This window comes from Pteronotus mesoamericanus, unplaced genomic scaffold (assembly GCF_021234165.1).
Source record: "Pteronotus mesoamericanus isolate MK-2021 breed Mesoamerican mustached bat unplaced genomic scaffold, CSHL_Meso_final contig_20, whole genome shotgun sequence".
In the NCBI taxonomy this organism is placed as follows: domain Eukaryota; kingdom Metazoa; phylum Chordata; class Mammalia; order Chiroptera; family Mormoopidae; genus Pteronotus; species Pteronotus mesoamericanus.
In genome coordinates this window covers 4,470,184-4,496,155 of record NW_026555085.1, presented here as the reverse complement: position 1 = coordinate 4,496,155, position 25,972 = coordinate 4,470,184, and the positions used below count along the sequence as shown (strand labels likewise).

The 25,972-nt window shown below is 41.8% G+C and overlaps 1 protein-coding gene across 1 annotated transcript in view; it reads left to right on the top strand.

Moving 5' to 3' along the window:
- NUDT3 (nudix hydrolase 3) overlaps positions 1-25,376 on the top strand; it is a 133,039-nt gene extending 107,663 nt beyond the window's left edge. Inside the window, exons 3-5 of the mRNA XM_054569235.1 lie at positions 11,808-11,852; positions 14,280-14,364; positions 17,329-25,376. Of these exons, the coding sequence (XP_054425210.1) occupies positions 11,808-11,852; positions 14,280-14,364; positions 17,329-17,507 (309 nt within the window). The 3' untranslated portion in view covers positions 17,508-25,376. The remainder of the gene's footprint in view (positions 1-11,807; positions 11,853-14,279; positions 14,365-17,328) is intronic.
- Positions 25,377-25,972: the final 596 nt, after the last annotated feature.

Sequence of the window (25,972 nt, the reverse complement as noted above, 5' to 3'; positions counted from 1 at the left end):
TACATGAAATGTTAAAGGGACTTATTTAAGAAAAAGAAGATCAAAACTGTGAACATTAAAATGGCAACAAATTCTTCACAACTATCAACAAATCAACCTAAAAAAAACCAAACAAACAAACTAAGCAAACAAACAGAACAGGAACAAAATCATAGATAGGGAGATCGTGGAGGGTTATCAGCAAGGAGGGGGTGAGGGGGAGAATGGGGGAAAAGTTTCAGGGAATAAGGAGCGTAAATAGTAGGCACAAAACAGACAAGGGATGTTAAGAATAGTATAGGAAATGGAGAAGTCAAAGAACTTACATGCACAACCCATGGACTTGAACTAAAGGGGAGGGGAGATTGCTGGAGGGAAGGGGGAAGTGAGGCAGAGGGGGGCAAAGTGGGAAGAATTGGGACAAGTATAATAGCATAATCAATAAAATGTGTAGATACATAAACTATCTTAGACTTTAGAAGCCGTAGTGCATATGTGACATGTTCAATTCTGCTGTTGTAATGTAAATGCACACTTACATAATACTTAATGAATGAGCATGGCAGTGTTCCAATAAAACTTTATTTACAAAAACCAATGGCAAGACAGATTTGACCCATAGGCCATTGAGGGAGGGTTCTGTCACACAGTCTCTCTGGTCACTACGGATGAGGAAATAAACTGTACCAGACACAGTTTGCCTGTCGGGAGAGGGGGTGGCAAAACCCTCTAGTGGAGAATGCCTGCAGCCCTTTCCTTGAAGTGGCTTTTATTGAGAATGATATACCCATAAAGCGTGCATACAAAGCCTATCAATCTACATCAAAAGGCTATAGATAATAAATTGAAGAAATACAGAAGTTTGTCTTAAATCAAGTTCTGTCAGACAAGTTGGCACCAGATGCTCATTAAGCAGTTTTTGGGGCTCAGAAATTACCTCCTTTTGGTGAAATAAAACACCCGGTTTTTCCCTTAGTAGGGCAGTGGGAAGCAGAGCAAGCCTCAGTAATTATGTTGCCTTTTTTTTTTAAGGCTAGATTTCCCAGGGGACCTCAGTGTTAGTATTGGTCTATGCACCTCCCAGCATTCCTAGCTTCCAGTTGAAAAACCTCACAGGCAGGAGGCCTAGCTCCTGCAGGGCAACAGTTCCCGATACCACACAAAGTGGTCCCCAACAGGCCATAATTTGCTAATCTCTGATCTTGATGATTAAGCATAGAAAAGAACAATAAATTCTCACATACAAACATGGATGCAGAAATTCCAAGTAAAATAAAAGCAAATAGAATCTAAAGCTTTCTCAAAGTATCATGCAACTGAATTAGCCCAAGAGTACAAGGATAGTTCAGTCTTAGAAAATATGTTTATGTAATTTATTAAGAAATTAAAATAGAAAAAAATTATCTCAGTAAGTGAAAAATTATTTATTAAAATTCAATACCCATATATTGAAAAATAAAAGGAAATTTCCTAACCTGATAGGGTGTCTAATAACACCTACACAAATATCATATTTTTGAAATTTTCAGAGCATCCCCATGGTACCAAGACAGGAAAAAGACAGTTGTGTTTGCTATCATGCTGGCATTTAATATTGAACTGGGGCCCTAGCCACTGGAGTAAGACAAAAATAAAATTATAAAGAGTCAAAGGAAGATACAAAATTGTCATTATTTGCAGGTGGTGTGATTATTAACTCAGAAAACCTAAGGAACACAATAGAAACTAATAGAACTAGTAAGAGCATTTAGAATGATTGAGATAAACCAGCACTATTTCTGTAAACCAGCAGTAATAAATTAGAAAATATGTAACTTTAAAATATATATATACCATTCACAATATATATACCATTCACAATAGCAACAAAACTAAACTAAAACTGAAGTGCCTCACTACAGATTAATAAAATGCAAGAAGATCTTTGTAATAAAACTTTGTTGAAGGTATCAAAAAAGACTTGAGTAAATGGAGAGGTATAATCTATTCTTAGATGAGAAGACTAAATATTATAAAGATAGGAGTTTTCCTCATATTAATCAAAAAATTAAATGATAAAAAGAAACATCCCAAAGTATTTCTCAAGAGATCTGAAAAACTGATTTTTGAAATTTATGTGGAAGAATAAAGGTATAAAAATGGCTTCAGAGTTTTTGAAAAAGACCAGAAACAGAGAATACCTTTCTAGGTGTTAAAATAATGCTTTACCTTCTGAGTGTAGTAGGATTTTTTTAGTTTTAAAGATTTTATTTATTTTTAGAGAGGGGAAGGGAGCGAGAAAGAGAGGGAAAAAAACATCAATGTGTGGTTGCCTGCCGTGCTCCCCCTACCAGGGACCGGGCCCGCAACCCAGGCGTGTGCCCTGACTGGGAATCAAACTGGTGACCCTTTGGTTCTAAGGCTGGCACTCGGTCCCCTGAGCCACACCAGCCAGGGCTAAAATAAAGCTGTGTAAGTTAAAACCATGTGATAATAGTACATAAATTAACAACTAGATTAGTAAAACATCATAATACCCATGGGTCTATTCTGGAGTCTCTAGACCATTGGCTATTTGGGAAAAAAATCCCAAAATTATTTTGGTGGACCATAGTATAAAACTATCAAGCTATTAGAAAAAATACGGGAGACTGACTTTATGCCACTGGGATGTTTCTTTAAAAGATACTAAATACACAAAAGGAAAAGGCCAGTAAAATCAGCAATGGCTTATAAAACATGTTTAGCAAAGGACATCGAAAACAAAGATAAAAAAACAGGTGCCAGATTTATAGCAAGTATTTACCACAGAGGTATTAAGATCATTAAAATTGTCAATGATCAAATAGGAAAAATGGAGAAAATATATGAAATTCCCAAAAGAAGAAATCTGAATGTTCATTAAACATAGGAAAGAGTACACTATTTCAGTATAAAAATAATGCAGTATAATTTTATACATTATAATGACCTGAAATAAAAACGCTGACAGCAGACATCAAATATTAGAGAGGAACAAGAGTGATGAAAACTTGTACACTGCCTGTGTACTTGGAGAATACCAGTTATTGTTATTTAACAAACTATCTTAAAACTCGGTAGCTTAAAATACTAAGTATTGATGATTTGCTCACACGCCCATGAGTCAGCTTCTGTGTCAGCTGGACTACTCAGCTGCCTGCAGCCAGCTCTGGGGCAAGTAGGAAACTGCTGATCTTAGCTAGGCCCTTTCACAGTTTGAAGGTTAGCTGGCTGTAGGCTGCTTTGTAATTTCCTCAGCTGAGACAGATCTTCCATCCTTCAGGAGACTAGCTCACAGGGCACTGGGAGAGCTCCAAGAGAAGAAGTAGGAACTGTAAGGCCTCTTGAGGCCTAAGCTTGAATCTGGTACTCCATCTTTCTGCAGTCTGCTGGCCAAAGCAAGGCACAAGGCCAGCCTAGTATAGGGGTAGGTAAGTAGCTTCTATCTCTTGATAGGAAGACCTATAAAATTACATTTCAAAGGATGTGGATACTGGGAGAACTAGTGAATTGCAGCCATTTCTGCAGTTGTTCTGCTGCAAGGAGCAACTTAATATGTGGGGAAATTGGAGGTATTTTTACCCTGTGATTCAGAAATTTGACTTTTAGTAGCGATATTAAACTCCCACACATGGTAGATAATAAAAATACCCTACAAGGGAGTTTTTGTGGTTTGGTCGCTTTTTTTTTTTTAAAGTATAGCAGGATTAAATATCTACCAACAAGTAAATGAATTAATAAATGGTGGTAAATTTTTAAAATAGATACTGTCCAACATTAAAATGAAATAATTAGACCCACTCGTATCAATATAGCTAAAACTCAGGAACATGGTATTTGTGGAAGTTGCAGAAGGTATAATGTTTTTTTATTTGAGTAGAGAAACATGCAGAAAATACTATATACCATTAATAATAGATATATACCTAAGTTATAAAAGTAAAAACATGCAGGAAAGTGAAAAACACCAAGTTCATGTGAGTAGTTTTCCCTTCTCAGGGGGTGAGGAATGCAGAAGGGGCTTCAGTTGTACCAATAGTTTTATTTCTTTAAAAGAAAAAAAAAAGACACAAAATGATTCATTACTATTTGACAAAGCTGGCTAGTGGTGACCTGATTATTTATTATTTACTGTCTTTAAAAAAAAATTTTTAAAGATTTTATTCATTTATTTTTTAGAGGGGAAGGGAGGAAGAAAGAGAGGGAGAGAAACATCAGTATATGAGAGAAAGATCAAACTATTGCCTTGCACATGCCCCCAATCAGGGACCTGGCCTGCAACCCAGGCATGTGTTCTGACTGGGAATTGAACCGGCGACTCTTCAGTTTGTGGGACAATACCCACCCACCGAGCAGCACCACTCGGAGCTATTTACTTTTTAACGTTTGAAATATTTCATTAAAAAAAAAAATACAAAAAATCCCGGGAAGGGATTTCACTAGACTTAAGTGGAAAGTTATGTGCTTTGAAGACCATTATTTTTGTTGGTGGGTTTCCTCATATAGATGCTTGGATTAGAGTTGCTCCCCTGAGCTCCTTTTGGGTCTGGGTTTATTGCTTTAATAAAGGAAACTTTTATATTAGAACTCCCTCGAATGTGCAAAATTTTTGTTTTGGGATAACCAGGCTTCTCACAGACACTACCTTTTAAATCAAGAGAAGTAGCAGGAAGCTTTCCCATCCAAGTACCATAATACCCAACTAAATGTGGCTTCAGTAGTACCTGTTAATTTTCTCACGTAAGAAGATAGAGGTAGGTGATTATCTTATTTTTTTCAGCAGCTTGGCAGTGTCAGGATTTGGTTTAACTTCTCATGGATTCTCTTGGCCTTCTCTTTATGATCCCAAGATGACTGTAGCAGCTCCAAGTTTCAGGTCCCCACATGACAAGCAAGAAGGTGTAGGGTTTCTTTTTGTGCAGTGCTTTTATCATGGTGGGAAATCTTTTTCCCAGAAGCCACCAAGAGACATTGTCTCAGGAGCCGTTTATCCAGAACTGGGTCACACGCCACACCCCTGAACCCATCATTGCAGAGGGAAGCAGAATTTCCTGTGCCACTCCCGTGCCCTGTCTCTCACCTGACAGAATCTTGATCTTCCCTGTAGCAAGGCTTCAGAAGGGGGGACGCCTGTGGGCTAGACAAGCATCAGTGTCTGCCAAAATGTCTACCTTAGAATGAGATACTGGCTTCAGAAGGTGATGGCTCACTTTGTACCCAAAGTACAAAAAAAAAAGCAAGGGTTCTTTGTGGTAGATCATTTTAGCGGCAGTCTCAATGGCCCATCCACAGAAGTACCTCTGCCCCAATCTCATGTACATACCGGGTGAGGGGGTTCTTACTAGAAGGAAAGATGGGGAAGTTTCCTCAACTGATCCAGCTCTTTGCAGATATACTTCCAATCTCAGTAAAACACCCTAAAAGGAAAAAAGACATTTGAAAATTTTTCTTTTTAAAAAGTAGGCAGTTGCTCAGATTATTTTTCTTAACTAGACCTAAAGTGCTAGAATAGTATATATTTTGAAGTTCAAGGAAGCACCCACCTGCATATGGTTGAATAATAAAGGCCAATTGATAATTTATTTGGATTTCTTACTGGTAGCTAAGATGGACTTTTAAATAAAGTCTCCTTCTCTGGATTAAGGGCTTTTGACATACATATTGAAATTCTAACTGCTTTCAAATGATTTTGAGAAAAACAGGTTCATACCAGCACCCTGACTGGACCACTTTACGGATAGCTTGAATCAAATCTTATCCCGTGTCTGAGTGGAATATCTGTCAGATGTGACCCTGATACCTACCCTAACCTACATGCAAGGGTCATGCGAGAGATAAAGATGACTGTCCAATTGCTTGTAGCAGCATTTGAAAGAGAGCTGTGAGATGAAAGTTAGACTGTGGAAAATTATGAAAAAGTGAAATGGCTGCAGTGAACCCTGTGTTCGCGGACCTTTTGCCTTTGCCTTTAAGGAATCTTTGTCTTTTTCAGCACTATGACTTTAAAGAACTGAAATCCTCTTTCTTACTAAAGAAGGGCCCCTTCCTAAGAAAAGTGCTGACTCTCAGTTTTAAAAGCTGGTGAATATGGAAGTATTTGCTTTTTACCATGGAATCATTGGTAGGATCACCTTAGGTAGAATTCTCACAAGTAGATCCCCTAAATGTTAATATAAAACTTGAAAGAAACAAGAGAGACAAAACTATTGTTAGTTTCTATAACTTGGAGATTAGTGAGAAGTGAAAATAAATGCCACTGAAATTTTAGTGTTCAAATGGCAGCGTTATTTGAGTTACAATAGACTTTAAAAGAACGTATCTATTTCATAAAGGAAAATGCCTTTATATTTGTCCCAGCTGCATCCGACACAGAGTAAATTCAGGGTATATGTTGGAATTGAATGCAGAAATGATTATTAAATAAAACTTTTACATCATATTGAATTGCCATACTAGGAAGTTGATTTGTGCCCCTAAAATTTGAAGACCATTTTCTAAACTTTATTTTAAAATATTTTTTATTAATTTTGCTATGATAGTTGTCCCAATTTTTCCCCCTTTGCCCCTGTCCACCCAGGACCCCCCACTCCCTCCAGTGATCCCCCCTCCTTTTGTTCATGTCCATGGGTCAGGCGTATGAGTTCTTTGGCAACTCCATTTCCGATACTTGCTCTTAACATCTCCCTGCCTATTCTGCAACTACCAAGTTGTATTTCCTAATGCCTTCACCTTTTCCAGCATTCCCCCAGGTCCCCCTCCCCACTGGCCACCATCCCAGTGTCCTCCGTATCTGTGATTCTGTTTCTGTTCTGCTTGTTTGCTTAGTTTGTTTTTTAAGATTCAGTTGTTGGTAATATTTATCGCCATTTTAATGTTCATAGTTGTTTTTTTTTTTTTTTAAGATTTTATTTATTCTTTAGAGAGAGGGAGAAAGGGAGAGAACCATCGTGTGTGAGAGCAACACTGATCAGATGCCTCTTGCATGCCCCGAGCCGGGGACCTGGCCCACTACCCAGGCATATGCCCGAATCAGGAATCGAATTCGGTGGCCTTTCAGTTCACTGGTGGGTACTCAACCCACTGAGCCACACCAGCCAGGGCTAATGTTCATAGTTTTGATCTTCTTTTTCTTAATAAGTCCCTTTAACATTTCATATAATAAGGGCTTGGTGATGATAAACTCCTTTAACTTGACCTTATCTGGGAAGCACTTAATCTGCCCTTCCATTCTAAATGATAGCTTTGCTGGATAGAATAACCTAGGTTGTAGGTCCTTGCTTTTCATCACTTTGAATACTTCTTGCTGGTCCTTTCTAGCCTGCAAAGTTTCTTTTGAGAAATCAGCTGAGAGTTTTATGGGAACTCCTTTGTAGATAACTCTGTTTTTTTCTTGCTGCTTTTAAGATTCTCTCTTTAGAACCTAATCAGTGAAACAAACAAGCAAGCAAAATAGAACCGGAGACATGGAAATAAAGAACAAACTGACAGTGACCAGATATGTATGTATGTCTGTTTCCTTCACCAAATAAGGGAGTTTTCTTTTATTATTTTTTCAAATAGGTTTCTAGTTTCTTGCTCTTTCTCTTCTTCTGGCACCCCTGTCATGCAAATGCCAGCACACTTGAAGTTGTCCCAGAGGCTGTTTACACTATCCTCGATTTTTTGGATTCCATTTTTCTTCTTACTGTACTAATTGGATACTTTTTTTCCCCTTATGTTCTAAATCATTGATTTCATTCTCGGCTTCTTCCACTCTACTGTTAGTTCCCTGTAAATTGTACTTTATTTCACTTAGTGTCTTTTTCATTTCTGATTGGATCATCTTTATGCTGTTGATGTACCCACTGAGTTCTTGAGCTTCCTTTATAACCAGTGTTTTGAACTCTGCAACTGAAAGATTGCTTATCTCCATTTTGTTGTTCTTTCATTTGGGCCATGTTTCTTTGTCTCCTCATTTTGGCAGCTTCCCTGTCTGTGTCTGTTTCTAAGTATTAGGTCGAGCTGCTTTGACTCCGCATCTTCATAACATAGCCTAATGTAGTAGGTATCCTGTAGGATCCAGTGGCACAGCCTCCCCTAACCCCTAAGCTGTGTACTTGAGGTATTCCATCTGTGTGGGCTGGGTACTCCCTCCTCTTGTAGATGAGTCTTGATTGCTGTCAGCAGGTCAATGGGAGGGATTTACCCAGTCTGGACAGCTGGTAGGACTAGCTGTGACCCCTGGCCAGCAACCACCTCCCTCCATGGCTTGTGGAGGTTGTGTGCTTCAACATGGTCTGTAACTGCCTTCTGGGAGTGCAGACTCTGGAGTTTCCTGGGTGACGCAAGTCAAGGTCAGCCTCCACCTGTGTTCTGTCTGGGGCATAAGCTATAAAGTGATCTGTGGATGGCTGCTGCTAGTGCTGGGCCTGGGGCCACTCAGCAAGTGGTATGGGGGCTGAGCTCAGTAGTTGCTTGTTTGAGTGGACTTAGGAAGGTCTGAAATCTAGTCCATACCTTCATATGGAAAAGCCACTGTTACCAGCTTAGGTGGACCCGTAATTTGAATGGGGCACACCCTTAGTTAACCATCAGGGCGGAGCTTACCATGTGAGCCAGGTTGGTGGAGACTCATATGGGGCTGCTGCACTGTGGCTCTGTGTGGGGGAGGGCTCAGAAAAGGTACAATAGCCACTGTCTGCAGTTCTGTTTGGGAGGAAGCTGTCCTCCAGCTCTTGCCCTGATGCCAGACATTTCAGTTCCTCCCCATATGCCACTGGTGCCCTTCAAGGTACTGCACCAGTGCTGGAGCCCAGAAGTAGTGAGTCTGAGTAAGTCCTTGTGCAAGAGGTGGTGAGGGCCGGAGGGCTCCAGGAGGAGACACCTAAGCATCCCAAAGTTTTTCCCACCAACGCAACCCCCACTGATTTTTACAGCCAGAAGTTATGGGAACTTATCTTCTTGGCACTGGAACCCTGGGCTGGGTGCTCTGATGTGGAACTGGGATCCCTAGCTCCCCAGATATCCCTCCCTATTTCTATCCACTACACGTGGATGTGTGGGACCAGCCCATTCCATATCTCCACCCTACTGCTCATCTAGATGAATGTGCTTTCTTTAATTCCTTAGTTGTCAGACTTCCATACAGCTTGATTTTCTGACAGTTCTGAGTGATATTTGTTCTGTAGTTTAACTAATTTTGCTGTGGTTCTGCAAGGACATTAGCTGCATTTACCTATATACCTCCATCTTCTCCGGAAGTCTTTTTTAAAAATAAACTGAATTGACAATAACATCTACTAAAGAGAGTTCTTTCTCCACTTTGCAGAAGGAAAAGTGAGTAACAGCCTCTATGAATCTTTCCTTACTCCCACCCCAACCCTGACAGCTCTCCTCCCAGGCCCTACCAGTGCAGGCCTGTGGCAAGGGCATGGGTGACATACCTGAGTGTGTTTAGGCTGCCTGGGATCAGAGAACAGAATTGGCTTTCCAGCTCAGGCTGGCCTGCCAGCTTGTCCCACTCGTTCAGGCTGCTTCAATGGTTAATTGATGAAGTAACAGTGTAGCTGGTCTTATCTGGCTGTGGAGTCCAGTTTTTTCTAAAACTGTGGAGAAGCAATTTAAATAAGAAAAAATAACATTTCCATTCAAGTACACCAAAAGCCACATGGGGACAAGAATGGGCAGAATAAGAATAGGAAAAGAAACAGGCATGTTAGCAAGCAAAAGATCTAGAATTCCTTGACAGATAATTAGCAAAAATTAATTTCAAGATATAGTTCCCCTAGGAGCCTAGGCCTTTAAATTGGCCTATTTCCTTTCTATTATTAACTCTTAAAACTTTTTGAGTACTTATTTTAAATTTTCGTTCATTCTGTACACACTTACTGAGCACCTATTGTGTTGTATTTAGAAAATATTTTTGCCTTAATTTTTAGTTTATTATACAAATAAGGCAGTAATAATAGAAAATGAATGATAGTAAGAAATAGAATAATAGTAAATGTAGCATTCCATTGCATTTCCAAGCTTCATCTTTCCCTCCCCTTTGAGCCCTCTAAAAAAAAAATTTTTTTTTTTAGAGAGGAAGGGGGCAGATGAAGAGAGAACATCAATTTGTTGTTCCATTTATTTATGCATTCATTGGTTGATTCTTTTATGTGCCCTGACTGGGGATTGAACTCGCAGCCTTGGTGTATCAGGAGAGCACCCTAACCAACTGAACTACCTGGCCAGAGCAGCATAGTACAGCTGGTACTCCCAGGTGGTCTTACATCCAAGTACTAACCAGGTCCGACCCTGCTTAGCTTCCCAGATCAGACGAGATCTGGGACATTCAGGGCAGTATGGCCTTACACTGACCCCTCCTGCTCCTAGCAGAGACAGATATATAAAATGAAAAAACTAAAAAGACACAGCCTGGCTCAAAAGCTAGGTGAACACTACCTCTAGACATCAGAAAGGGAGCAGCACAGCAAAACTGCAGCCTGCCTGGACCCCTCAGAGTGAGGGGAGCCCAGTGCCCAATGGAAAGGACACCGTGAGCTGAGACTTTTAGAAAGATGTGGGCCTAGGTAGGAGAGGACACAGAGGCAGTGCACAATAAAGGATGGAGCCAAGCCACCCTCTGATTCCACAGCTCTATCTGCAATATTCACCATATCACCTTTGAGCAGGAGCATAAACTGTCACTTTAAGATCTGACCCTGGAGAGCCAGTATTCAGTGAATTTTTCAGCGTGGCCAGACAACGTAAGTATGTTCAGACGATGAAGAAGTAAATGAAGAAATAACTTCCATTTTAAAAGAACAAAATATGGAAACAAATGTGTACATGATGGAAAACAGATACAAAAAGAACAGGTAGAAGTGAAAATGTCAAATGAAAAACAGACTAGAGATAAGATAACTCTAGCCTAGATACAGTTTAACAGAAAATTAGTAAATTGGAATATACTGAAAAATTCATTGATAATACATCAGAAAGACACAAATATAAAAAAAATTACCAAAGGGCTAATGGGAAATAGAGAGTATATATTCAAATGCTTAACCCCTGTATAAAGTTGTCATTCTGCTCACTATCTGTCCCTCACATTGTTCTGTACATCTCTGTCAATACCTGTCACTGGCAGAATGGCCAAATTTATGTTTTTGTTGACTTAGTTTTACTGAGCTCCTCAGAGGTGCTGAGCTCGGTTCTGGGCATACTGTACATAGACATCTAAGAACAAGTTGCGATACGGGTCTTGCTCTTATGGATCTTTTGTTCTAGCCTATTCATCACTACATCTATGGTACCTACAAGTGTGATCTGGCTCAGATTAGGCATTCAGTGTGTTTGTTGAATGAATGAGTAAATGAGTGAAATAATTCATGGCCTTGATTTTCTGCTCTGTTTGCCCTGCTCTGCAGTGTGGAAAGAGCCTGGGAGGAGCCGAGAGGAATTCTCTCTCTCCAGTGTGCACTCTACTCTTCTCAGTGACACACAGGAAACACTGGTGTGACCTCCACCAAAATGTGTCCTCTTGGTTTTCTTTTATTTTAATTTATTTATTTATTTATTTTTAGAGAGACAGGAAGGGAGAAAGAGAGCGAGAGAAAAATTAATTGGTTGCCTCTCACGTTCCCCCAACTGGGGACCTGGCCTACAACCCAGGCATGTGCCCTGACCAGGAATTGAACTGGTGATCTTTCTGTTTGCAAGCTGGCCCTCCGTCCACTGAGCCACACCGGCCAGGGCATGTGTCTTCTTGCTTTTCATTTCTATTTTACAAACTGCTCAGAAGATTCAGAATAAGACAACAGTATAGACTATCAGTGTGTTAATTTTTTCCCCCCACTTTTCAGGCTGGAGTAAAAGGGACATTGGGAAGATTAGTCGGAATTTTTGAGGTAAGTCTGTTAAAATCTTTGTACATACGATATCATATTTATAACCACATATATCTTTGTCGTAGTCCATTAAGGTGGTATAACAATATCACACACTGGGTCACTTATAAATAATAGAAATTGATTTTTCACAATTCTGGAGGCTGGAAGTTCAAGACCAAGGCACCAGCCTTGATTGTCCGGTTAAGAACCTGACTGCTGTTTCTCTCTGTTCCTCACATGGTGGAAAAGGGAAGATTGCTCTCTAGGTCTCAGTTATAAGGGCACTAATTTCATTCATGAGAATCAGCCCTCCAAACTTAATCACCCCCAAAGACCACCTCCTGATGCCATTACATTGAGGATTAGGGTCTCAACATAAGAATTTGGGGGGGACATATATATTCAGTCCACTGCAGCATTTGTCTCCTCCAAACACCCAGAGTATTATTTGTAAGTATTACTTATCCCATCTCTACCTCTCTTCCTTTCCTTCTCTGAGATGTGAGGAGGGGTAGATACTGTATTTTGCCATATATGACATGCACTTCTTTTACCCAAGTTTTTGAGGGAAAAATAAGGATATGTATTATACATGGGTATAATAATCCTATGTATAATGTGCACCAAAATGTGGGTGCACGTTGTACACAGCAAAATGCAAGTGTAGAAAAGACAGAGAGACAAGGAAATCAACTGGGGTAGAGATTTGGAGGAAGGTGGAAGGAAGTGAGAAGTCAGGGAATAAAGATGAGCCAGGTCAGTAGGGGAAGGAGGATATGGGAGATAATTGGCTGGCTTGCATTGATGAGGCCCCACCCATCCTCCCAGTCTCTTCTCTTTCTGGTGCCCAGCTAGTTAAATTTCCTTGGCGCCTTTTTCTTCAGAGGTCATGATCTTACTGCTCACAGCTTTCCCATGAAGTCACACTTTGAGAAAGGGGAAGGGGTAAAAAAGAGTAAAGCCGGCGCTTAGACAAAGAAATATGGCCCAAATGAAAGAACAGATCAAAGCTCCAAAAATAGAACTCAGCAATGAAGAAACAGCCAACCTATCAGATGCACAGTTCAAAACACTGGTAATCAGGATGTTCACAGAAATGGTTGAGTATAGTCACAAAATAGAAGAAAAAATGAAAGATATGCAAAGTGAAATAAAAATATACAGAGAGTCAACAGTAAAGGGAAGAAAACAGGGACTCAGATCAACAGTTTGTAGCAGAAGGACGAGATAAAACATTCAACCAGAACAGAATGAAAAAACAAGGATTCAAAAAAATGAGGAGAGGCTTAGGAACCTCTGGGATGACTATAAACCTTCCAACATCTGAATCATAGAGGTGCCAGAAGGAAAAGAGGAAGAGCAAGAAACTGAAAACTTATTTGAAAAAATAATGAAGGAGAACTTCCCCAATCTGGCCAGGGAAGTAGACTTCCAGGAAGTGCAGCAGCTCAGAGGGTCCCAAAGAAGGTAGACCTAAGGAAGCACACACCAAGGCACATCATAATTACATCAGCCAAGATTAAAGACAAGGAGAGAATCTTAAAAGTAGCACAAGAAAAGGAGAGAGTTACCTACAAAGGAGTTCCCATAAGACTATCAGCTGCTTTCTCAAAAGAAACCTTGCAGGCAAGAAGGGCCTGTCAAGAAGTGTTCAAAGTCATGAAAGCCAAGGACCTCCAGCCAAGATTACTCTCTCCAGCAAAGCTATCCTTTAGAATGGAAGGGCAGACAAAGTGCTTCCCAGATAAGGTCAAGTTAAAGGAGTTCATCATCACCAAGCCCTTATTATATGAAATGTTAAAGGGACTTATCTAAGAAAAAGAAGATCAAAAACTATGAACAGCAATATGACAACAAACTCACAACTTTCAACAACTGAACCTAAAAACAAAAACAAACTAAGCAAACAACTAGAACAAGAACAGAATCACAGAAATGGAGATCAGAGGGGAGGTGGAGGGGAGAGAATGGGGGGAAAAGTACAGGGAATAAGTAGCATAAATGGTAGGTACAAAATAGACAGGGGGAGGTTAAGAATAGTGTAGGAAATGGAGAAGCCACAGAACTTATATGTATGACCCATTGACATGAACTAAGGGGCGAGGGTGGGAGAAATGCTGGTGGGAGGGGTGGTACAGGGCAGAGGGGAATAAAGGGGAGAAAAAAATGGGACAACTGTAATAATGTAATAAAAAATATATATATTTAAAAAACAAACAGTAAAGCCTTGGCCTTAGGAACCCGGCCGAATAGCTTACCCTCAAATGCAGTGTGGTATGTTTCAAATAGAACATCTGGTGCTATTTCATGTTTGACTGTGGGACAGTAAGAAGTAAAAGGAGTCCTATGTCTAAGCTCTCTATACATATGTGTGAGAGTGAGCTTCATTAAGTCATCTCAGCTCTGTAAGGAATAACTCTTTCTCTGTCCTCTCTTTGCCCTCAGAACCAGGAAAGGAAGCACAGAACGTATGTCTATGTGCTCATTGTCACGGAGGTGCTGGAAGACTGGGAAGACTCAGTTAACATTGGTAAGTAACCCCAGATGGCCTCCAAAGAGCTTGCCACAGCACAGGTCGTTACTCAGAACTAGAAACAAAAGCCTGATGAGAAGAGAAATTATAGAAGATATGTTAAATACAAACAAGCATGTCCATTTTTAAATTTGTGAAAGTATTTTGAAATGTTCCAAAGAAAGCTGAAGTTGGACACCTGGTCAACAAATAGAAACATGGCCCATGAAAAATAGGAAATGTTTCTAAAATCAGATTGGATCCTCCTCCACAATGCCAGCTGGCCACAGAACCATAGGTGAGAGCAGGACCTTGGCTGTTCCTCATGATGCTTATCCTTGCTGTCAGAGAAGACGGTTGGTTTGCTGGTATGAGCCCCTCTCGAGTCATTTCGCAGATGCAGAGGAGCGGGAGTAGTTTCCAGTTTTATTCACATCACCCTTCAGGTCCCCTATCTTTCTTCTAAGGAGCCATTTTCTTTGATCTCTGAGATCACTATTGGATGTATTTCTTTTGAACTAAAAAACTAAAGTGATTAATGGTCGGTTCATGGCTAATCTTTTACCCCGAACAAAAGTATTTTCTAGAAAAGTGTAATATTTAATTCCTGTTTTAAATTGGCAAACAAAACGCTTGCCGAAACCTCTCCCTCTGTGTCTTGTCATCAGGCCCCTTGCACTGATGAATCGGGCATTTCATAGCCCTCAGCTTTTAATGTCGTTGTGTCTGGTAAGATGCAGTATGCTTAAGTAAGGTAGGAGGGGGTGGTATTAAAAATAGACTCCTTGACAGCAGGTGCTGGGGCCTCAAAGGGAGACAGAGATGAGTGGCATGTCCCTGTCCTCAGAACACTCAGTCGGGCAGGAGTCGTACACTTGGGATATGAATTTTTAAGGTATCATTGCTATGTAGCCTTCCACCTATACTCCCACCTCTGACAGTTGACCCTGATGAGGTAATCTAAAATATGGGGAATAAGGCTATCAGCCTTTTTCAAAGGTAAAATTGGGTTGTAACTGTACAACTCAGTGAATGGTAAGTGATTTAAGGTACTTGCATCTGATGGAATGTCAGATAGCTGTTAAACACATACTTATAGAAGTGCTTACAAAATAAGTTTTGGTGAATGAAAACAGTATGATATAGAATTTTTATATACACACATACACATACACACGAGTTACATTGAAATAATAATTTGAAATGAAAACAAAAATGACACACTGGTTTTCACCTAAAGAATTGCCAGTGATCAAGAAGAGGTAACAGTGCTGGCTGGGGGTAGAGACCAGCACACGCAGGGCTGGGAGTCTCTGTGGCCGCCTGGAAAGACAGTTTGGCATTACATATCAAGACCCCCCTAGAGTTAACATGTTTTATTCTTATAGTCTCAGTTCTAGGGATCTTTCCCTGAGGGGTTAATAGTAAAAAAAGAACACAGATAAAGGTTTTTTTAACTGTAGTATTATTTATTATAATAAAATCGTAGGATATTGATGTTCAGTGATAGGGAAATGGTTAAATAAATGACAGCACATCCATGCTAGATGTTATGATGTAATGCATAGCCATAAAATGTTATGTCTTTTTATAACATAGAAAAATGCTTAAGAAGCACTGTGAAGTAAAAAAGAAACAGTAGTAATAATGGTAATAATAAAAAGCAAACTCTTACAGCACATACCATGTGCCACGTATTGTTCAAATACCTTATATTTTAATACAACAGACTTGTGAGATAGGTCTTATTTATTATCCCTCTGTCATGGAGGAGGGAAATAGGGCACAGAGAGATTCACTAACTTGTCCAAAGCTGCACAGCTCATTAGAGCCAGTGATGTAATTGGAGCTCAGTATATTAGCATCAGCATCCATGTTCCCACCCATAACACTTTATCAGAGAATTTCAGGATTTAGAGCACCTTAAAGCATGATCCAGCTACAGTTCAAATACAGTGTCTTTTTTAAATAAAGTAAAAGAAGAACAAATGCACTAAGGTATTGAAAGTGGTCATTTCCAGTTCATAAGAATAGGGGTAATTATATTACACTTGCCTCTGTTTTCCCATTTTTAAGCAGTGATCTTTTATTATTTAAAAAAAAAAAAGATTTTCAAACTGCATTAAGAGGAAGATCAAATAGGAGGTGGATTGACCAAATAAAGGAAGCCATGGGCCTGAGTCTGCAGAAGCTGAACAGCGCTGTGAGGACAGAAGACAGGACAGTGTAGACAGAGCCAATTCAATGGCATGTAACACACATTTTAAAAAAGAAAATATACTGAAAAGTTAATAGTCATTGTGTTGAGATTTTTTTTCCTAAAGTAGTATTTTTTATTACATAGCTATATCACTCATATATATATATATATATTTTTTAAAGTAATTAACTGATTATAAGCCAGCCCTCCTGGTACTTCTAGAAGCTCGATGCTCAGGAGAGAGGGATGCTGGAGGGATGCTTGAACAAGCTGAGGAGGGCCCCTGGGCCTGGGAGCGCAGGGGGGACCGCCGGCTGAGGTTCTGTCTGGAGGGCATTGTCTTGCGATTACTGTCATCTCTTCAGTTTTCAGATTTCTTACCTAATTTCTGCATTGGGCACTTGTACAGTATTTTTGAAGCATATAAAATGTGCTTGCTGCCATAGCTGGTGTGGCTCAGTGGATTGAGCACCAGCCTGCAAACCAAAGGGTCGCTGGTTTGATTCCCAGTGTAGGACACACTCCTGGGTTGCAGGCCAGGTCCCCAGCAGAGGATGCGCAAAATGCAACCACACATTGATGTTTCTCTCCCTCTCTAAAAATAAATAAAATAGTTTTTAAATGTGCTTGCTTTACTCTTAAAAGAAAACAAAATGTATTTATAATACATGTTTTGAAAATTACTTGCACGTTTCCTTTTACATTATCTCAAAGGTTAGATGATAGAAACCTTTCGTTGCTTCCCTGGTGTTCTTAATTTATTTTTCTGTGTGCCTCCACAGGAAGGAAGAGGGAGTGGTTTAAGATAGAGGATGCCATCAAAATGCTGCAGTACCACAAACCCGTGCAGGCGTCGTATTTTGAGACATTGAGGCAAGGCTACTCCACCAACAACGGCACCCCAGTCGTGGCCACCACTTACTCGGTTTCTGCTCAGAGCTCCACATCAGGCATCAGATGACTGAAGACCTGGAAGAGGGTGGAAATTGGAAATTAGACTGAAGTGCAGACCTTCCCTCTCACCCTTGCTCTTCTCACCTCTCCTCACAGACCTCCTCTCTGAAATAAGGCATGATGGCAGCAAAGAAAGTGTTCATTGAAAGTGTTGCTACTTGATGTTAAATGATGGGGCTTTTCTTCTCTTTTATTGAGGGGGGGGTGTAATTTGTAATAAGTACTTTTGTGCATGATCTGTCCCTACCTGTTCACACCCCTACATTCTCTAAAAATAGGCAAACAGCCTTCCCCTACCTTGGATTCTGAAGTAGTCCTGTCTCTCTCATTCTAGCCCTGGCCAGGCCTTTTCCTTTGATTTTTAATTTTTTTTTATTAAAAGATACCAGTATGAGATGAAACCTTTCAAGAATTTGTTCTATAAAGTGCTATGCTGTCCAGTAGGTCGGTTCCTTTGACTGCAGGATACATTTATCTACACATTATATACTGGGCATATAATATGTAAATAAATGACTTTTAGAAGAGGAATTTAAATTTTTCAAGGTTTTTTGTTTTTCAAATTTGAGGCATTTCTGAAACAGAGAGCCTCACAATTTACACTTTCCTTTTGATGCTAGGGGCTAGATCAGCTTCCTGTCTTTGCTCTTCCCCAGTTGTGACTGCAGTCATGTGAGGACGGGAAGAGCGCAGCCACCGTCAGTCACAGTGCCCAGGACGCACGGCCTTCTCTTCTTGCAGTTGTGTTTCCATGCCAAGAAAGATCCAGGAAGAAACCTATTTTCTTTTTTATTACCAAGCCAGGAGCAAATGGCCTGAGCTCTGATCCAGAGAAACAATGATAGAAATTGAATTCTTCCCTACATGTTGACAGTAGGGATTTGAACTGGGTTTTTGGGATTACTTCTAAAAAACTGGAGCATTGAGCACTGTTCCTATCCCGCCGGTTTGGAATTTTTTCCATAATGCTACATACCGCCGACAGTGGCCTCTCTCCTTGTGCGTACATGCCTTACAGCTTGCCGAACTGGGTATTTGTCTTTGTGCGCTGGAGTGGCCAGCTCTCCTCAGCAATGCAGCTGTGTAGTCCTGTCCCCATCGTGGTTAACGATGTTAAGTTTCTGAAAAGTACACGGCAGGAAAATCCAAGTGTTTGCTTGTCTTTGTAAGGTTACAGTACTTGTAAGTGCATAGGGAGCATGCTCAGAAATACTGACTGTGTCGCTCACTGGGGTGTGAAAGACCTGTCTTCTACCTAGAAATGACATGGCAGAATGCGTCATCATTTACTAGAGCAGCTATGGAAATGCATTGGCTCCCTGCAGACTGTCCTGTTGGATGTTGATACAGGTCTCCTGCTGGCTTCATTCACCACTTGTGTTGTTCAGTTGGGAAGTAAAGGTTTTCAAATTGGTGGGGTTGGGGCGCCACTGATCAGTCCCTGGCTTGGGATAGGAGCTTGTCACTGTATTCTTAGTGGCTTCTCCTTTGTCAAAACAGCCAAGATGTGAAACTAGAATCGCAGTTCTCGTTATTTAAAAATTCTAATAAATTCTCAAACTTTGAAAAGCTTTTGCTCTTCCCTCCCACGAAAAGAATGTATGTATCTGGTCAGCCTGTGTCATTTAGTTTTCAGCATTTTGGGGGCCACCAATTGGTAAACTTAAATTTTTCTATACTCTCAGTTTCTATCTTCTCTTCCAGTCTTAAACACAGAACCAGAAGGCAGTGCCAGCAATTTCCTTAGCATGCCCTCCTGCCTCTGGGAAAGGAGTTCTGTCCCCAAGTTAGGGTCCCGTTGGATGGAAACAGCACCGTGGGATCTGAGTCTGAATGCCAGTTCACTGTTGGCTGCCCTACTTTAAAACACACACACTGCTGCTGTCATCTTATAGAGCGTCTAAGGTTCTGTTCAAATACGTACAGGGGAGAATAAAATAAGATCACCTAAGCATTTAGTGGAATCCCAAAAGCACGTTTACCCAAATACATTCTACCTTTGTGATGTGGATTGAAAGTGCTTTGCAGGAAAAGAGTCAGTACTCCTGGAAAGGGAACCAGAGTGTTAACAGTAATTGTGCATTTTCTAATGATCTAAAGATGCCTTTACTGGGCTGGTGTAACAATATACTACCCTACCAAGTCCACTTTGGATTGTTGATGTCTTTGGGTCAGGAAAGTAAACTGTGCCAAGAAGTATTTTTCCGTAACATGAATGGATTCTATTAACACAGTGAACTGAAGAGATTGTGCTGACGCCTTGTTGACTGACAAAAGGAGGCTTTGTCCAGCTGGTGATGTTTTCTGTTGCACTGGGACTCTGATGAGCAGGGATTGGTGTTTTTCCCTCCCGGGCACCATAAACACCATGCCTGCCTTTACTGACGTGTAGTCACAGCCCTTTTGCGATAGATTAGCTAGACCTGTTGCAGCTAACTTTGTATCTCCGCAGAGAAAGTGAGGAGAAACAAAAGAAAGCACAAAACTTATCCTACTTTCAAAATAATTTTATTGGCATTGATTTGCCATTAGTTTTACAAATACTCACCTTATTCAGGTTTGACAGAAACAGGTTTCTGTGTTCAGGGCAGATATCAAGTCTGTCTCATAGTGAATTTGCATCTTCTAGATTCTGGCTGCCACTGGAGTATCCATCAGAGTCTGCAATCCTCAGGATAGAGAAAAACAGCAATGGATTTTTTTAAATTTGTTTTTAGTTTATAAATTGCAGCCATTGGAAATTGCAGCCATTGGGGACACACAAGTGAGGTCATGCCATCCTTTTGGAACAGGACTCTGGGGGGCGGGGAGCAGGTGCTACCCTCAGGAGTCAGCTATGTTAAACTTTTTTTTTTTTTTGGAAGCCTTCCAGAACAGTGCAGCCCATAAAACAGGAGTCTTGATTTTTCTTAACGCAAACACAACAGGATGGACACGTTAGGAATTGACTGTGCTTTGTTTTTACAAGTGTCTGCCGCCCAATCTGCCCTGCATACAGAGGGCTCCCTCACTGCTCCGTCTGAGCAGAGGCCAGCTGGAGGGACCACAGGGTGTGGGGCTGTCACGCCCTCTGTGGCTGCAGCTGGATTTCCCTTCAGTCTGCATTGCACCGTGCAATGCTGTGGCAGGAACAGCAGTTAGGGCCTTACTCCTCATAGCCTCTGGGGAGAGGGGGTCCCTGCCCTCTGAGAGTGTTTTGCAGCAGCTTTGTAAATGTGTTGCTACATAGTCAAATTCCTTTGTGGCAAAAAAATATTTTCTGTCTTGATGTTAGCAGTCAGCACATGTGAATTCTCCTAGACTTGCTTAGAAGAAAAAAGTCACTTTGTTTTTAGAAGAAAAAAGTTCCACACAGGACCGTTTTCCTCATTCTCCTTCCCCTTTCTCTTTTCCACATACAATGCTGATTGGAGGCTCCTGAACCTCTTTAACCAGAGGATTGATCAGTCTCCTGTGGGACCCTAGTGTGCATTTCACACATTGTACTTTTCATTTTTACCATTTCCACTTAGTGCTATATTAACACCTTTGTTGGCCTTCCCACCGGATCTTTTTTTAAAAAACAGCCTGAGCCACATTGTTTTAGTTTACAGAAGGGATTTAATAATCACAATGTGATTTTTGCCACAACTATAGTTTTTAATATTTCTGAAGTGTTCTGTAAGCCTGTTCTAGGTGAGAGTAGATTTAGAATTAAAAGAAATACCTAGAGAAATTATTACAGTGGGATGAATTTTTGCTTTAAGAGCAATGAGGGTTAGCTATAATTGACAATATAACTTCATCCTGGTCCCATCCGCATTTCAGAAAATAATCCACATTTTTAACAAAAGAAAAAGAGACATGCAGGACAGTTAAGCCGGCAGTTCCAGGGTGAGATTATTCAGTAGTGACTGAATAGTGCAAACCCTTTTCTGGTTCTTACTCTTTGAAGATAAAGAGGTCAGACCTGAAGCTGTGCAGGTCATATGCCCAGAAGAGGCAGCAAGCATTTCTTGTGAGCCTTGCTGGGGTGGAACCTTTCTCCAGGGCTGCAGGCGGCTGTGGGCTGTGCAGCCCCGCTTCTGGTGGTCTCCGTCTCTGCATTGGGCTTCACCTCACTTGGAGCGGGGCGGGGCCAGCAGCCGGGAGTCAGCCTTGCGCTCAGGGGTGAGCTGTGCAGCACAGACCTCTCGCCCTCGGGAAGAGCTGTGTTCTCTATGTCATTAGATATCATCTAAAACAGTGAGACATTTGAGATTGTCAGGTAAATTTAAAATTGGGAAACATCGACAGCAATCTATAAAAGACACTGTTGCCTGTGCACCAGGTTGACTCAAGATGACTGTGGGTCCTGGAAACCGTGGGATTTTAGGGGCACTTCCTTCCACTCCTGCGTTCCCATTTTGACCACGTTCTTGCATTAGCTGGTAACCTCTCAGGGATGTGAGAGGCCATAATCAGGACATCTGGGAAAATGATACCTCTCATCTTTAGATTCATCAAATAACTTGTCCTCTAAGTCCCATTAAATATTAATAAAAGAGAAGGAAAGAATCCCATTTGATGTTGATTTGGACAGGGTCCTGGAGCTGAGGCCAGTCACATGATTTTGTGTATCTCTGCAATGTGAAGTTTTCTAAATAAAAAGGCATGTCTCTTTCTTAAAGCTTTGTTCATCGTGATGATTTGGTGAGCTTGAGCTTGTCTTGAGAAACTCAGACTGTCTGCGGCGAGGGAGCTCAAACGGAAACCAGTTAGCTCAGAATCCAGCACACCAGGAGGGACTCTGCTGAAGAAGTAAAGCGGTTCTGTGAGAGGTGGAGAGCCATGGCTCCTGTTCCTCCAGCAATCGGTTGTTTGATTCGTTGCCCTAGGTTTCCTTTGGTTTACATTCCCAGTTTTTAACCTGGAACAAGGGCCTCCAAAACACCAAAGGAGGCGTTTAAAACCCTGGAGATAGTCTTTAAAATTTAGATACAAAAACGGCAGCCTTGTCATTCTCCAGCTTTGTCACCCCAAGTTGCAGCCAGTCGAGGCAAGAAGATTTTATTAATCATTGAGCTGAGGAACAAATACTGGTTCTGGTGCAATTACCCACTAAATTGCCTACTGTCTGTGACCATTATCTGTTGGGTGTACCTTTCAGGGAACATCTCGACAGTGCAATAAAATCACTCTCCTGGGAATGAGGTCCCATTTAGGTCAAAATCTTAAGTCTTTGGAACTCCTTAGGAAAAAAGCAAGATGCCTCAATCCCAATGCTGGGCCTTGAGGCTATACTCCCCTCTCTGTCCTGTGGGGTGCAGCTGGCTTACCTGTAGGAAGCACTGATACGAGCCTGTCCTGAGCACTTTTGTGCTGAATGGACATGTGCACCTAAAGTTGCAACAGATCCCTATGGCCTCTATCTTGTCCTGTTGAAAAAAGAGCTTTTCAGGCTCACTAATAAATGACCAGAGAAGACATCTAGTTTTAGTTACTTGATTCCAGCAGCATACTGTACTACTTATGTACAGTTAAGTAGCAACAGATACTACTTACGCCAAGGAAAGTCAAGACTCATTATGGAGACACCCAGGAACCAGGATGGGTCTGCTCCACATAGAGCTTTCACCCAGGGCACATCTCAAGTTAGGTCTTCCAAATCCTGAAGGAACAGGAGGTCTTCGAAGGCTGAGCAGGCAGTGTGTGTTCCTCCCGAGAACTGGAAGGAGTTCAAAAGGAAATGGCAGGCATCTAAGCTGCAGCGGGCAGGCGCAACCCTGCCCCTTCTCCCTTCCCACGTGGCTGTGAGCAGTTCTGCTCAGAACCCCAAAGGGACTCTCCTCCAAAATCAGATTAGCTTCAGGTGTTTTGTTTAGCCCAAGAACCTCACCTTTTCCCTTCCACCCATGGATGGATATTTGTGAATGTGTTGCTCAGGGCACAGGTGCATGAGTGAGTCCAGGGCCCAGTGGCATAGTGTTACATTTAGTAGTTAAACAATTAGTTAACTCTATCGTAAAAGAAATACAGAGTATGTAGTGCGGTTTTGTAAATGTCAGTTCTGTGTTTATTATTTTTTGGTTTGAAAACTTTCAAACTGGTTTATAATCAAAAGGTTGGTGGTTAGATAAAATTTCAGTCAGTGGTACATCTGTCTTAAGAAAGATAGCTACCAGTTTGCCATGCATTTAAGGAAGCTAGGAGCATTTGAGGCTGTTGAGAGCTGTTGTAAAGCAAGTGTCTCTGGCCTACCCAGATGTGTTATTCCTCAGAGAGGAAGTGGAAGCCCATTAGTAGCATCATCATACTTGATCTTGCCAGCCCAGCCTTTATTTCAAGGACCTGGTCTCCCATCCCATCCAATGGACTTGGTAAGGGATGGGCTCTGAGGAGTAGGCGAGCCCTGCCCTGTTGGCTCAGCTGCAGGTTGTGGTCTTCAGACACCATAAGGTTTATTAAGGTGTTTCCTCCCTGCAATCACCTCATCTACCAACAGCATCAGAAAGGTTAAAATCCCTGGGACCATTCTAGTTCTCAAACAGATGAACTAAATGTGCTTTCTACCCTGTCGCAAGTGTATCGCCCAGATGCCGTGTCCCTTGGGCCAAGTTCGGCAGGTATTTCTAGGGAACCCTTTGGGTTCAGGCAAAGTAGCCAGGATGTACTTTGAGTTTAACTTTTTCCAAAGGACAGAAGTCTTTGTCCCTTCCCCCTAGTGCTCATCCATTTTGGCAGAGGCTTAAATGGTCAAATCTAGTAATGTCTCTGGAACTGAGACACAGAACCAGGGGCCCATGCACCCAGGGACCAGTGCCCTGGCGGTCACACAGGCTCAGTCTAGACTGTTCTGATGCCACCAGAACTCTGCTGCTGTCGCCTTCCCTCAGGACCGCACAGAAAAGCAAAGAGCCTTACCATCGTTAGATCTCCTAGTTCCTTGGCCATTCTATAGAGAGAGTGTATGTATCACCTGTTCAGGCAGTGCATTTTATGTTTGTAGAAAGGAGAGAAAGTGGAGTACTCACATCATTGGAGAGATTGGCAGGAATAACCCCGAACGAGCTGAACAGAACTGGGGAATCAAAGGAATGGAATGGCGCTCGTATAAGGAGGAGGGGTTGGTTATGGTCCTTTAACCTCTTGGGATCGAGTGCTGCGTTATGAAATGGGTCTGTCATCATGCTTGCTGTACCCCAATCCAAATGCACTCCAGGACTTAAGTTCCAACCTATGGCTATATGGCCTTGTTTTCCCATTTCCTTTGTTTCCGAACAGCTTTGCTCAGTTTTGCATGGAAAACCAGGCGTTCCTTCCTGCCCACTTGGGCTACCTGCCCAAGCCCTGACCTCTTCCCCAGTATCTTCACAGCACCTCTAAGGAAGACCTTCACTGTGCCCATAGGAGCTGAGGGGGGTGGAACTTGGTCCAAAGAAGGTGGAAGGAACCTGAGTTTTCCTGTTTCCTTTTCTCAAGGAGGGTGTCTTCAGGCTTCCTTCACACCTCTCTTTCCCATGAGAACAGTTGGCTTTCAGAGGAGGGCTGAAAAGAAAGGGGAACTGGGTCCAGCCCCCAGGTTTGGGTCCAAGACAGGTACACCGCGGATGGGAGCCCCACTTCCCCCTTTAACCACAGGCCAGCCGCATGTAACCATTCCCCCTCGCAAGTGTCTGCTTATGTGGTGCCAGCAGCAGAGGGCACACCGCCCCCCAAGAGAGCTCTGGTAGTACCCCTAAAAGCCCACCAGCCCCACATCCCACTCCTTTTTGTACAAATGCTTAAACCTGTGAGTGTGCTATTCCTTTCTTTGTGTTTATCAGCTTCCTTCCATTTGAGCTGTGTGGGAGGGAAGGGCATCAGAATTGTAGGCTGTAATCTTGTGCCAACCAATAAAAACCAGTATTTCACACACATCCCTGCTTAGTGTCTGCTCTCTTCTTTCTAGAGGTTTCCTTGAGTCCTTGATGTTACTCCCACCCTGCTGGGTTTTTGGCAGTTGCCCCAGAGGTCATCTGTGGCCTCATGGACGATGTGCTGTTCAGGGAATTCAGGTGAGGAATGGATTGGAGACCCCAGGGGCAGACTGGCAGTACCAGCACTGAGGGGACAGACGTGAGCCACTCTGAGATAACGAGGGAGCACAGCCAGGAGTGGCTTCTGTCTGCGGAAGAAGTTGGGCACAGTGGAGTCAAGAGGGCTGGAGGGGTGTTTTGAAGACTGTCATGATGGGACCTCAACAGAGAACAGGCAGTGCGCCTTCAGTGTCACAGCAACATTAAGTGAGCTAGGACCCCTTGGTTCAAAGACAAATGAAGAGTATTTGAGCTGTAATGAGAAATAAAGCATGATGAGATTAAATTAGAGAAGACCACAAAAGCCAGGCCAAGGAGTTTAGCTCTGTACAGGCAAAGCCTGCCTTTATTTTTTAAATTTGATTGCTTTGGGGTTTGGTTTTTTTTGTTGTTTTTTGTTTGGTTTTTTTTTTTGAGAGTGAGAGAAACATCTATT